The sequence below is a fragment of the Carcharodon carcharias genome, chromosome 13 (genome assembly GCF_017639515.1).
Source record: "Carcharodon carcharias isolate sCarCar2 chromosome 13, sCarCar2.pri, whole genome shotgun sequence".
NCBI lineage: Eukaryota > Metazoa > Chordata > Chondrichthyes > Lamniformes > Lamnidae > Carcharodon > Carcharodon carcharias.
The window spans coordinates 103,461,278-103,474,909 of NC_054479.1; the positions used below are offsets into that span (position 1 = coordinate 103,461,278).

At 40.2% G+C, this 13,632-nt stretch overlaps 1 protein-coding gene across 12 annotated transcripts in view; it reads left to right on the forward strand.

Moving 5' to 3' along the window:
- apaf1 (apoptotic peptidase activating factor 1) overlaps window positions 1-13,632 on the forward strand; it is a 216,482-nt gene that overhangs the window by 97,083 nt on the left and 105,767 nt on the right. For 11 of the 12 annotated variants that reach the window (XR_005944817.1, XR_005944818.1, XR_005944819.1 and 8 more), the window contains 3 exons: window positions 3,986-4,153; window positions 10,217-10,345; window positions 12,502-12,627. Coding sequence is in view for 8 of the 12 variants with exons in the window: in XM_041202763.1 (XP_041058697.1) it covers window positions 3,986-4,153; window positions 10,217-10,345; window positions 12,502-12,627 (423 nt within the window). In the remaining 4 variants the exon portion in view is untranslated. Of the gene's footprint in view, window positions 1-3,985; window positions 4,154-10,216; window positions 10,346-12,501; window positions 12,628-13,632 lie in introns of those variants that run through there. The other variant, XR_005944820.1, reaches the window with a different exon arrangement.

Below are 13,632 nucleotides of genomic sequence, written 5' to 3' on the forward strand. Positions count from 1 at the left end.
AAGGCTTTCTGGAAGTCCAAGTAGATAACATCCATTGACTCTCCTTTGTCTAACCTACTCGTTACCTCCTCAAAGAATTCTAACAGATTTGTCAGGTATGACCTCCCCTTGATGAAACTATGCTGACTTTGCCCTATTTTACCATGCACTTCCAAGTATTCTGAAATCTCATCCTTAATAATGGACTCTAAAATCTTACCAACAACTGAGGTCAGGCTAATCGGCATGTAATTTCCTGTCTTTTGCCTCACTCCCTTCTTAAACAGGGGTTTACATTAGCGATTTTCCAGTCCTCTGGGACCCTCCCTGACTCAAGTGATTCCTGAAAAATCACCACTAACGCCTCCATTATCTCTTCAGCTATATCCTTCAGAACACTGAGGTGTAATCCATCTGGTCCAGGTGATTTATCCACCTTCAGACCTTTCAGTTTTCCTAGCACCTTCTTCTTGGTAATGGCCACCATACTCACCTCTGCCTCCCGACTCTCTTGAACTTTGGGGATGTTACTCATGTCTTCCATCGTGAAGACTGATGCAAAGTACCAATTCAGTTCCTCTGCCATTTCTTTGTTCCCCACTACTACTTCTCCTGTGTCATTTTCCAGCAGCCCAATGTCTACTTTTGCCTCTCTTACCCTTTATATATCTAAAAAAAAACTTTTGCAATCTTCTTTTATATTACTGGCTAGTTTACCCTCATATTTAATCTTCTCCCTCCTTACTTTTTTAGTTGTCCTCTGTTGGTCTTTTGTAGGCTTCCCAATCCCCTGGTTTCCCAATACTTTTCGCCACATTGTATGCTTTCTCTTTAGCTTTTATGCTGTCCCTGACTTCCCTTGTCAGCCATGGTTGCCTTGTCCTCCCTTTCGTATGCTTCTTCTTCCTAGAGATGAATTTTTGCTGTGTCTCCCAAATTACTCCCAGAAACTCCTGCCATTGCTGTTCCACTGTCTTTCCTGCTAGGCTCATCTCCCAGTCAATTCTGGCCAGCTCCTCCCTCATGCCTCTGTAGTTGCCTTTATTCAACTGTAATACCGTTACCAGCTTTTTCCTCTCAAATTGCAGGGTAAATTCTATCATATTATGGTCACTTCCTCCTAAGGGTTCCTTTACCTTAAGCTCCCTTATCAAATATGCCTCATTACACATCACTAAATCTGGAATTGCCTGTTCCCTAGTGGGCTCCACCACAAGCTGCTCCAAAAGGCCATCTCGTAGACATTCCACAAATTCCTTTTCTTGGGATCCACTACCAACCTGACTTTCCCAGTCTACCTGCATATTGAATTCCCCCATGATCACTGTAACCTTGCCTTTCTTACACGCCTTTTCTATCTCCTGGTGTATGTTGTGCCCCACATCCTGACTACTGTTCGGAGGCCTGTATATAACTCCCATTATGTTTTTTTAACCTTTGCAGTTCCTCAACTCTACCCACACAGACTCTACATCATCTGACCCTACGTCATTTCTTGCTATCGATTTAATTTCATTTCTTACTAACAAAGCAACCCCACCCGCTCTGCCAACCTGTCTTCCTTTTCAAAAGGATGTATATCCTTGGATATTTAGCTCCCAGTCCTGATCCCCTTGCAGCCATGTCTCTGTGATGCCCACCACATCATACCTCGGGGCAGGGAATCACCTGCAGATGCTTTTAAACAATGGAAATAAAACCAACAGGGGACTTAATAATGCATGAGGGAAACCGGTATGAGGATGATGCCGCCAGATGAAGGTCTATGGGTATATGGAATGTGAGAAGAAAGGTGGAGATGGAACAGATGGAGCAGAAGCTGAATGTGATCACAGTAGTCCACTAGAGACTCAATACAGGGTAAGCAGGTTTTTGTGAGAAGGTAAAAGGGAGTGCAGTGATCTAGCAGCTACAAAAACAAACACCTTGAAAAGGAGAGAACTTTGCTCATTTACTTTTTGATCACCTTGTAATTTAATGTATCACCCTTCATCTCCAAACTGGCCCGCAAGCCTCATCAGGTTTCCTCCCCCCAGCCCCCCATCACCTAAAATTCAAAACTTGCCTACATGTCTCTACATTCCTCCAACCAATTAGCACCTGTACCCCAGCACCATTCCCACTCCCCCTACACCCCCCATCAACCATGTTAATAGGACAGATGCAATGCAATAGAGGGAGACAGAAGTTAAAACAAGAGACAGAAGGATAGAATGTAGAAAAGACAGACAGAGAAGCAAAAGATCACAGTGTGATTCATCAATACACAGACAATAGTTAGGTAATACAGTTTGTTAAATTCAGGTGAGTTTTGAGGATTAGAATATGGGCTGCATATCTTTATTACTTAAAGTCAAATAAGAAAAACCAATAAGTTTAACATCAGTTCAGCAGAGGCCTTAAACAAGAACTCTAGTAGGTCAACAGATGAAAAGGCACAATTTACTAAAGAATGGAATCAGGGAAGAGTAGTGATGGTATAACGTGCCAGAGACTTTTGAAGACATTACTGATATGAACAGAAGAAATACTGTGGCTATTATATACCTGGTTTTTTTGGAAAGTCGGATGATTTTATATATTGACAGTCAGTGGTTTGGTTGAAGAATTATGGAATAGGTGGTGAAGCATAGCACTGGATTGAAAATTGACTTAAACACAGAAAACATGAGCAACTATAAAGTAAAATAATAAATGGGAAATTTAAGGCTAGAAATAAGCTATGCATGAGGAATCTTGGATAATTTAGTATATTCTGTTCAGTTGGACATGGAAAAAAATGCAAAGTCTAAAAATCTGCTACTGAAACCACAATAAAGGGTAGGCTAAATAATGAGTACTACGACCTTCAAAGTAACTAGGTAAATAGATGAAAGGCACAATTCACTGCAGATAAATGTAAAGTAATTGCAATGCAAGCAAGGAACCAAAAGTGAGAGTGTTAAATAAAGCAGAAGTACCCCATCTTTTATCTGGAAAGAGGTCTAATGGTTACTATGGATAAATCCATAAAACTACCAACATAGTTATTCTGTAGTGATAAGACCATTCAAAAAGCTGGCTCATATGATCGTAAGCATAAAACTATTGCTGTATAGAGCAGTTGTTACACCCTAATCTGGTCTACTGTTAGTAGTTCTGTTTACCTGATCACCGGCAGGATATTATTGTCCTCCAGAGGATGCAGAAGCAACCAGTGAAGCTGGTCGACTATTAAGAATGCAAGTTGTATGAGGAAAAAGTAAGGACATTGGACTTGTTTTCTTTTAAAAAGCAGAGACTACAGAGGGATCTAATTGAATTTTCCAAAATTATCTATAAAGCGAATTGTCAGAATCTATGGAAGCAAATTATTCACAATAATAGGTGCAAGAACCAGAAAGCATGAATTAAAATTTAGGAAATTACAAGTGCAAAAAGAAGATGGAACCCAAGGATAATAATTTTTGGAATAAGTTACCAAAGAAGACCATTGAACCAGATTCTACAGATGGATTCAATTTGGAATTTAATGCATTTCTTGGGAGAAATGGAACATGAGAAATGAATGGTGAGGGTGATCTCTGAGAAAGTGAGAGCCTTGTTCACCCTAAAAAACCTTTAAATACCCCACAGAATTCTTGAGGGTTAATTTCCATGGGATTCTCCAGTTCATCTGCTGTAACTTGAAGAGTAGTGGAAAACCCAGAAAAATAGAGTTTAGGTCATTTTCCTGGGGCTTCTGCAACTTTTCCATCAAAGTTATGGTGGACAAGGAGGAGAATCCCTGTGATACCACTTTGTGTTTAATGTGATGCCATTCTGGTCATTTTTCAGTTGGGCAGCTTTTATAGTAGCTGATGTAAATGGCAACCAGCAGTTACAGAATCTCCGCAGGGTTTCTTCATGTATATATCCACGTCTAGCTTTTCAAGTTTTAAAAACATCTTTGAAAATTGATTCATTCTGAAATCAACTGCATTTATTTTGTTGCTGATGTAGCAATACTGTTTTATTGGTTTTGCAGCTATGGAACACTTCCTCTGCAAATGAGTGGAAGTGCTTTGATGTAAATGAACAATTTCGGAAACCAGATGAAGATGATGATGATGAAGAGGAGGAGGTGCTGTTAAAGTGCTGCACATGGTCATCTGATGGTGCTCAAATCATGGCAGCTGCAAAAAATATTATTTTTGTAAGTGTTCTCTGAATGTGGCATTTGATGTTACTAACGTGAATGATGTGCTTCATTACTATATTGGGATTTGCTGCTTAAATAATAGGTTAAAAAGTGAAAATAACTCCTGCTGAATTTAAACCAACTTAATGGCTGAATGTGCAATGGATTTCTTGCAATATTTCCCACAGATGTCAACGGACTGGCTTTTGAGACATTACTGTTGCGTGTGGTGTTCAATATGTCATGAAGGGAAGTGAAGTCTTTTCTCTCTCCAAGCTTACACTTTAGGCTTCAAAACATTCCTGCTCTTCCGTGACTTCATTTCTTCCCTCTGGTATTATTGTTCTTCTTCCAAATTGTTTTTCTTCTTGACCGTTCCCTAGCTGTGCTTGGCCTAATTTGCTGTAAACTTGCACTTTTAGTTTAGTTGCTATGCTGCTCTGTTTTTTTTTGCTTCCATACAATTCAGAATTGATGAAATGAACATAATTCATGTGTTTGGTTTCTAAGTGCTTTGGAACTAACATTGCACAAATGCTCCTGTACCTTTTCTTGTCATGGGACAGCTGACCAGGTGTACATGGATTAGAAAAGGGACACTCCTCTGAGAAATGCCTTGAAATATACATGCAATCAGCCAGTGAAATGCTGCAATGTGCAGGAATTGGTAAGGGAAGGATGAAGGAACAGATTGTATCCAACTAGTCTCCAAAACTAATCTGGTTGGCTAAATCCTATTTTCTTTCCCCTCCACCCTACCACACCCCATTCCAATACTTCACAGCCTCACCTTGATGTGAGCAAAATGTGATTTATGGATGTCCCTTTAATTCCAGTCATAAAGCATAATACACCCAATTTTCTTCTGCGTATTCAAATGAGCATCTGAAAAAATAGATGCAGTACAGGGGGAAAGTAATACTGTTCCTTTGCTCCTGTTTTTCTCTTGAGTACCATTGCATTCAATCTGGCTTTAGTCTGGTGTTATGACACAGCAGTTGATAAAGCTGAGTTCTTGTAAAATCACAGAGGGAAACTTTAAACAACTGTCATAACCTATATTTTCAAGTGGTATGCTTGAGATGCAGCTCTAAATTCAGGATTCAGACCACCAGTTCTCGAGAGGTTTTTATATCAAATTACATGAGACATTTACTAGTTTACACAAGTTAAATATTTACAAATGGCTACAAATTACTACTACCGTAACGTTTAACAAATTCCCAAACTAATCTCCATTAAGGCAACAGTAACCCAGAGAGTTAACCAGACACCAGGCAAAGCATTTTCACTTTACGAATTCAAAATGAGATTCCTTTCACTTTGGCTCCTTTGCAGAAGCAATGGTAGGCTTACAGGCTTTGATGTTACATTGCCTCTGCTCCATGCCACGAAACTGCTATCGGTTATATCCAGCACATCTCATTGAATGTAAATTCTCATTGTGTCACCAGCCCCTTTGAACTCCAACTCTAACAATAAAACACCTTTCAAAGTACTAATTTTATTAATAATATAAACACATTGCTTGGTCTCTGCTAGCTATGTGCCAGAGTTCACTCCCCTTCTAGAATGTTCCATTCAACAAAATGCAAATGCACTCTATCTCTCTTACATCTCAAAACTACTATACATCAAAGCACCCAGATAGATGGCTTTAATCCAATTAAGACACACCCACAGACTAACCCTCTATTAAAAAAATTCCAGTAATATGATATACATTAATAGCTTCATGACATTGGGTCTGCACCTGATTACATCTGAAGAGGGTGCAGCAATGTAAATGAATGTCAGAAGGTCAGAATGCCTTTGCACTTAAAGTACCCTGAGAAAAGTCTGGCACCACTTATTTTGCTGTTTAGGTGACATCAGGCTGGCATTATCAAGATGGGTCATTATTTTAGAATTTTTTTTATTCGTTCATGGGATGTGGTGTCACTGGCTAAGCCAGCACTTATTTCCCATCCCTAATTGCCCTTGAGAAGGTAGTGGTGAGCTGCCTTCTTGAATTGCTGCAGCCCATGTAGTGTAGGTACACCCATAGTGCTGTTGGAGAGGGAGTTCCAGGAGTTTGACCCTGCACCAGTGAAGGCAAGGTGATGTATTTCCAAGTCAGGATGGTGAGTGGTTTGGAGGGGAACATCCAGGTGGTGGTGTTCCATGTGTCTGCTGCCCTTGTCTTTCCAGATGGAAGGTGCTGTCTAAGGAGCCTTGGTAAGTTCTGGCAATGCATCTTGTAGATGTCACACACTGCTGCCACTGTGGGTCAATGGTAGAGGGAGTGAATGAGTGTCAGTGGGGTGCCAATCAAGTAGGCTGCTTTGTCCTGGATGATGTCAAACTTCATTGGTGGAGTATTGGTGGAACTGCACACATCCAGGCAATTAGAGAGTATTCCATCACATTCCCGACTTGTGCCTTGTAGATGGTGGACAGACTTTGTGGAGTCAGGAGGCGAGTTACTCGCCACAGGATTCCTAGCCTCTGAGCTCTTGTAGCCACAATATAAATATGGCTAGTCCAGTTCAGTTTCTGGTCAATGGTAACCCCCAGGATGTTGAAAGTGGGGGCTTCAGTGATGGTAATGCTATTGAATGCTGAAGGGCGATGGTTGGATTCTCTTTTGTTGGAGATGGTCATTGTCTGGCATTTGTGTGGCGTGAAAGTTACTTGCCACTTGTCAGCCCAAGCCTGGATATTGTCCAGATCTTGCTGCATTTGGACATGGACTGCTTTAGTATTTGAGGAGTCATAAATGGTGCTGAACATTGTGCAATCATCAGCGAACATCCCCACTTCTGACCTTATGATGGAAGGAAGGTCATTGATGAAGCAGCTGAAGATGGTTGGGCCTAGGACACAACACTGATGAACTTCTGCAGTGATGTCCTGCAACTGAGATTACTGACCTCCAAAAGTCACAACCATCTTCCTTTGTGCTTGGTGTGACTCCAGCTAGTGGAGAGTTTCCCCCTGATTCCCATTGACTCTAGTTTTGCTAGGGCTCCTTGGTGCCACACTCAGTCAAATACTGCTTTGATGTCTCACCTCACATCACCTCTGGAGTTCAGCTCTTTTGTCCATATGTGAACAAAGGCTGTAACGAGGTCAGGAGCTGAATGGCCCTGGTGGAACCTAAACTGAGCGTTAGTGAGCAGGGTATTGCTAAGCAAGTGCTGCTTGATAGCACTATTGATGACCTCTTCCATCACTTCGCTAATGATCAAGAGTAGACTGATGAGCAGTAATTGACTGGGTTAAGTTTGTCTTGTTTTAATGGACAGGACATACCTGGGCAATTTTCCAAATTGCTGGGTAGATGCCAGTGTTGAATAAAAGCTGGCTGGACTTTAAATATGGCGCTTAGCATGATGTAGCAGCGAGGTGATGGCGTGGCGGGCGAATCGGAGTCTGCCCACCATTGAAATGGCGTGTTTCCCAGGAATGCATAAATATTGCAGTGAGTCTGGGATGATGCAGCATGAGAAGCTGCCATTGCAGCCAGATGGCAACACGGCATTTTGCAAATCTGGCACGATTTTGCCCAGTGTATCTCTTTAATCAGATTGAAAACTCGTCGCTGAGTCATGCAGAGTCTAAAACAGGAAGTTTTTTAAAAAATTCATTTTATGGCATGTGGGCATTGCTGGCTAGCCAAGCATCTAATGCCGGCCCCTATTTGCTGTTGGTAAGGTGGTGGTGAACCCTCTTCTTGAGCCGCTGCAGTCCACGTGGTGTAGGTATGCCCACGTGCTGTTAGAAAGGGAGTTCCAGGATTTTGACCCAGTATAAACTATAGTGTGTAATTCAATGCAAAATAATATACAAAAAGCAAAACAAGGAGAGGGAAATAAAGAATAGAATTAGAAGAGATAAAAGACTCGGGGAAAAGGTAAAATTTTCTTTTACTTAAATCTCCAATAATAATTAAATTCTAAATGATTCTGACTCAGTACCTGTAAAATTAAATTTTAAGGGCCAAAGGGCTTATTTGATATTAATTAAGATTTATCATACCTTTAAAAATTCACATACCTGAATGCACGAGCCCTAACTTTGACATGCTTAGTCGGTAACTTGTGGGCCACAGTGCAGCTTCAGGCTCTTCATGTATTTCAATGCCGAGTCTTCACATCATGAAACTTGTGGAGGAGCAGGGAAATTTGGACAGCAACCTGATTGTCATGTTTTACTGCACATGCACAGATGCCAGAAGTTGCTGTCCAATTTACTCTACTAATGGTGAGCACTGATAGCCTCATTGGTCTTTACTCTGTGATAGGAATAACAATGTATATCTAGTGTGTGTGTGAGAGAGAGAGAGAGCTAATTGCAAGAAAGTATTGACATATTTACGTAAGAAAACATTGGACCTTGATGACTGATATATATACTAAACTGAACTGTTCGTAGAAATAGAATACAAGAATCCGCTACCATGAATGTTCATTCTGTTTCTGGGCAAGTAATCGCTCAATGTGTTGATGTGATTGGACAGATAAAGTTAAGAGCTAAAATATTTTGCTTTGTGCTTTTTGTCCAAGCATGTTGTCTTGTAAGAATTGATAATGTGACCATCTTCTGGTAAATTGGTGTATATTTGCTGTAAGTCTATTGGTATAGATCATATCAGAGAGAATGATTTCAAGAAACAAATAAATGTAAAAATGTCCCTTAATTTTATATTTTCTATCACCCTAATTTTGATCTGTTTCTCCTTCCTCTTGCTCTCTTATATGAGTCACTTAGTTCCAGATGGGTGATAAGGGAATTGTAAAAATGCTCTTACAACAGGCAGAGCAATCTAAATCGGTTTTATATCATCGCTTCATTTTATGACTCACAGTACTTTGTAATAAAGAAATGGTTTTAAAAAAGTTAAAATTTAATGCATAGAAGAACAGTGCTTAGTGAAGGGCTAAACTACACAAGCAAGTTCTTCTGCACAGCAATCGTTCAATTGGCTGTACTGTAATTACTGTTGAAAGTAGACATTCTAGAATTAGCTAAGTAATCAGTTAATTATAGAACCTGTCTACTTTAAAGCTGCTACCATTTAGCTACAGTTTACAAAAAAAGAATCCTGCTATTCTGGCACCTGACTAATACACACTTGCATTGTTCTATACATAATATTGTGCGCAATACTTTTTGAGTTGGCCCATTTCTCCCAAATTGTGCTGTGAATAAATTTTATCGATTTTAGCTTTTTTTTTGCTTTAGGAAACGAATAAATGGAAGAATTTTTTTTTAATTGAAAAGCATCAATAACCCCAATTATATAAAATGTGCAACTAAATATAGGTAGAGAATTGTTATGTTTAATCGCAACTACATAGTTATTTTAGTAAAATGCATTTTTTTTCTTTGTGAACTCCACACTACCTTCCTCTCTTTGTACGATGTATACAATATTCTGATTGGTTTGTAAACTAATATACTCAAAGCAGGTGATCAGAGATCAATCTTGAATTTCTAACTCCCATTTATCATGTTAACTTTGAACTATGGTAAAATGCCAAACTTCTAGTGCTAATTAAAAACCCAGAATCAAAATAGCACAAATACAGTACCCTCTGTATTTGTGATGTTTGTTAAGAACATATTTTATCCCACTCACTGTATTGGTTCATCTGCTGAGAAGAAGCGTGAGCAAAAGACTTGCCCTGAAGCCTCCACAAATTTATTTTGAAACCACTTGCAGATAAGCTTGCTGTGATTATCTAGCTGAAATTGGTAACGTCATGTGATGGATCATGAATTTAATTCCATATATATATATATATATATATATATATGATGCAACCTGCTGTTTCACCAAACCACCTACACATATTGTACACTTCTGTATTCAAAGTGGTGCCAGAGGAAATTGGGTCCGATACTAAAAATATTTTTTGTTTGTTATAACATTTTCTTGGCTACTTATATACATGTGCTGAAATGATTTTGATGTGGAGAGATTTTTGTGTTGCCTCCACTATTTCTAATTGCTGATTTGTTTTCATGGTGTCAAAAATTCTTTTGCTTTGCAACTTGTTTGTTGTTCCTATAGCATTTTATTTTATCTTTCAGGTTTTTGATGTGATGACTGGCGATCTTATAGCTGATTTAATGACAAGTAGCTATAGCACTATTCAGTCTTGTGATGTTTCTCTTACCAGCCCATTACTGGCAGTGGCCTTGTCACACAATTCTGTAGAGGTAAGTGGATAGAACCTATGGTCCTGCAGAATTTGCATTTATATAGTGCCTTTAATGTAAATGGAACACTCCAAGACCCTTATCATGAAGAAAGGGAATGGAGTCCAAACCTTTGTGGGAGAGTTTAGTGAGGTGATTGAAGCTTGGTTTAATATTTGAGACGATCGCTGAAGGTAGAGACATACATTGAGCAATGGAGTGGTTTACGTGGTGAGGGAGTTCCAAAGGATAAGGCTAAAGACTTAGGCACCATTAGCAAGGTGGGAGATGTGCCCAAGACCATAGTGGTAGGACAGCAAGCATGGGAGGGGACATATTGAGAAATGGCTGGATACTGAACTTTTTCTGCTTGGGAGTCAAATTTTCATGACCATCTCAGGACTAAGGGAAAAAAAAGGCCATTGGCTTTCCTTTTCCAAGAATCATCCTTACCCATTCATCTTCTCTATCCACCCTGGACAAATCTTCTCATTGTGTCCCTTTCTCCAATATTCACATTGTCTGCTTCAGCAGCTTTGCCTTGGAGCTTTTAAACCTATTATCCTTTGAGTTTAAAACATTCTGTCCAATGTTCTTTTGTATTTCTGGCTTAGTCATTTTCTGTTTAAACTTGGGTCCCCTGGCATTTGAACCTTTAACTTCTTTCATGGTATACATTGAAGAATTTTAGCAATGGATTTCATAAACTTGAAAACTTCAAGCAAGTCCCCTCAAATCTCTTTTCCAAAGACTAAACAGGTTCAATCTCCATAATAGTTCCTCATAACCTAAACTTCCTGAGTTACCTTTTATGTTGCCCTGTATTTTATGACTCCTTATTCAAGCCACCAATCACAGACATAGAAATTGTCAAAATGGTTTCCTAAAATCCAAGTATATAATATCAGTGCACTAGCCCTGATATTTATAGGGAGGTACGGGGTAACTTGGGGAAAAGCCAGCGAGGCTGGAGGTGCAGAGATCCTGCTGAATTTAAGAGCAGGACCTCATTATTTTTTGAATAAAAACAGAAAATGCTGGAAACACTCAACTGGTCTGGCAACATCTGTGGAAAGAAGAGCGGTTAATGTATCAGATCGCTAACCTTTCATCTTAAGATCTGAAATATTAACTTTGTTTCTGTCTCCACAGATGTAGTCAGCCTTGCTGAGCGCTTCCATTTTTCTTCTGTTTTAATTTCAGATTTTCAGCTTCTGCCGTATTTTGCTTTTGTTTTGGTGCCCTCATCATTTTCTTTTCTGTTTCCCACCCAGTAGTCAGCTAAATTGACAGATTAGCTGCCTGTCAGATGGAAAAAGCAGTGGCTGGAGAACGTAGCCGGGGGACCATTGGAGATGGTATCTGGCCTTCACAAGGAGGGAGGGGCCTTAAGATAGGAAGGCTTGCGGGGAGAGTTTGGTGATCTCAGCAAGAAAGAGAAAGACGATAATCAGCAAAAGGGAGACCGATGGCTTCCATGGAAGGCTGGGGGATCGCTCCTGTTCTTCCTGGCCCACAAGAAATGCTGTAAAAGCTGCATGCATTCTTGAGCCAACAGGTGCCTAGGAAGTGGGCGTAGTAACTGGTAAATTTAAATCAGTCTTTCAATTGCATTCTTGGAGTCTGATTTAAAGATACTAATGAAGTGTCCCACTTTTCAGGAGTGAGACACTTGCATGACACATCACCATAAAAGCAAAAAAGAGCATGAACATGGCAGGTTATGGGGTTAGGGATGCATTTCTTGGCTTTTAATTTTGAGCAGCCCTTCCCTTGCCCACCCAACCCTGTCATAGTTAATAATCAAGGTCACTATGTCAGTAAATGATTTTAAAGGTCTTTATTAACTTGGGACATGGCAAATATAACTGCCCTTTTCTCAACCGCTAATGAATTCTGCTTTTCAGAATGTCACCCACTCTATCCTTTAATATTTTTTAAACATGTTTTAAAGTTGATTGTAACAAGTTGAATAAAATTTCAAATATATAAATATATAATATGGCACTTTGAAGCCTACTTATATAATCAGAGACGTTTCTTTAATAAAGAGAGATGATGTCTCAAAGCCCACTTCTTGTTGATTCAAAATCGCAGGCGATTATTTGCTATTTTATTTGTGACGTGGAAATGATAAAACAGCACTTGCAATTACATTTCTGTTCAATTTCTTCTAGCTGTGGAACTTGGAGTTGCGTAAGAGAGTGGCTGACTGCAGTGGACACTTGAGCTGGGTTCATTGTGTTCAATTTTCATTGGATGGCTCAGCATTATTATCGTCTTCAGATGACCAGACTGTTAGAGTATGTAATTTTTTTATGTAATTCAGAAAAGGAATGGGTGCTGTGATAAATAAGTATGCATGCAGAGTTTCATTGAGTGGTATTGATTACTGTAGAAACATTAATTGCACAGTTCTGGAAGTGGTCCATAAAAATGGTCCCAGAGTTTATAAGTTCCAAACGCTATTCTTTCTCCTATCCCACAGCCACTTAGCCAGATATCTATCTGGTTTACTGTTGTATTTGTCAGCACAATCTGCAGACTATTTCATTAATTAACATTTTCACAGTTTATAATATCTCTTCGCCTTCTCTCTTTTGAATCTGAGTCTGTGGGCTGGATTTTATCACAGGGTATGGAGTTCCAAAATGGGAACCAAATATGGTTCTGAGGCGACATTTACTGGAAGTGAGACTGATGGAACAATCTCCCCAGAGGCTGCCTCCTAATTGGTTGCCTCCAAGCTTGTTGTCCAATTCAGGAAAGTGGGCAGGCACCTGATGCTGCTGGCCCAATCAGAGGGCCAGCAACTCTAGAGCATTGTCAGCTCCAACAGGAGGGTTGAGGACCAGGAGGGCATCTCAGCTCCCTCACTGGCCTACACGTCAATCATCAACTTACTGGCATCCGGACTTCTAGTAATTAGCTTGGAGAGGAACTCCCTTGGCTGCATTTCTGGCTTTTCACCAATCCCACCTCCTCCCTCCTTGTGGCATGGAGACTCCAGCTCTCCTGGCCCCAGCAGGCTGCTTCCATTCAGCCAATAACCTCAACACGTGGCAGGGACCACTCCATCACCTGCAAAATGCTGCAGAGGCCACAAAATAGCCCCTAAATGGGGCTTAAGTGATGTAAATTGACTGCGAGCCTCCATGCAGCAGGCAGCCCATCTCTTCCAAACCTGCCCCTAGGACGGTTACCTGGAGGTGGGAATGCACCAGGGAGCTATCCCAATACAGCCCCCTCCTATTTTCACGGCTCTCCCACCTCTCAGCCTGCCTTCAGGAACGAGGAAAATTCAGCGC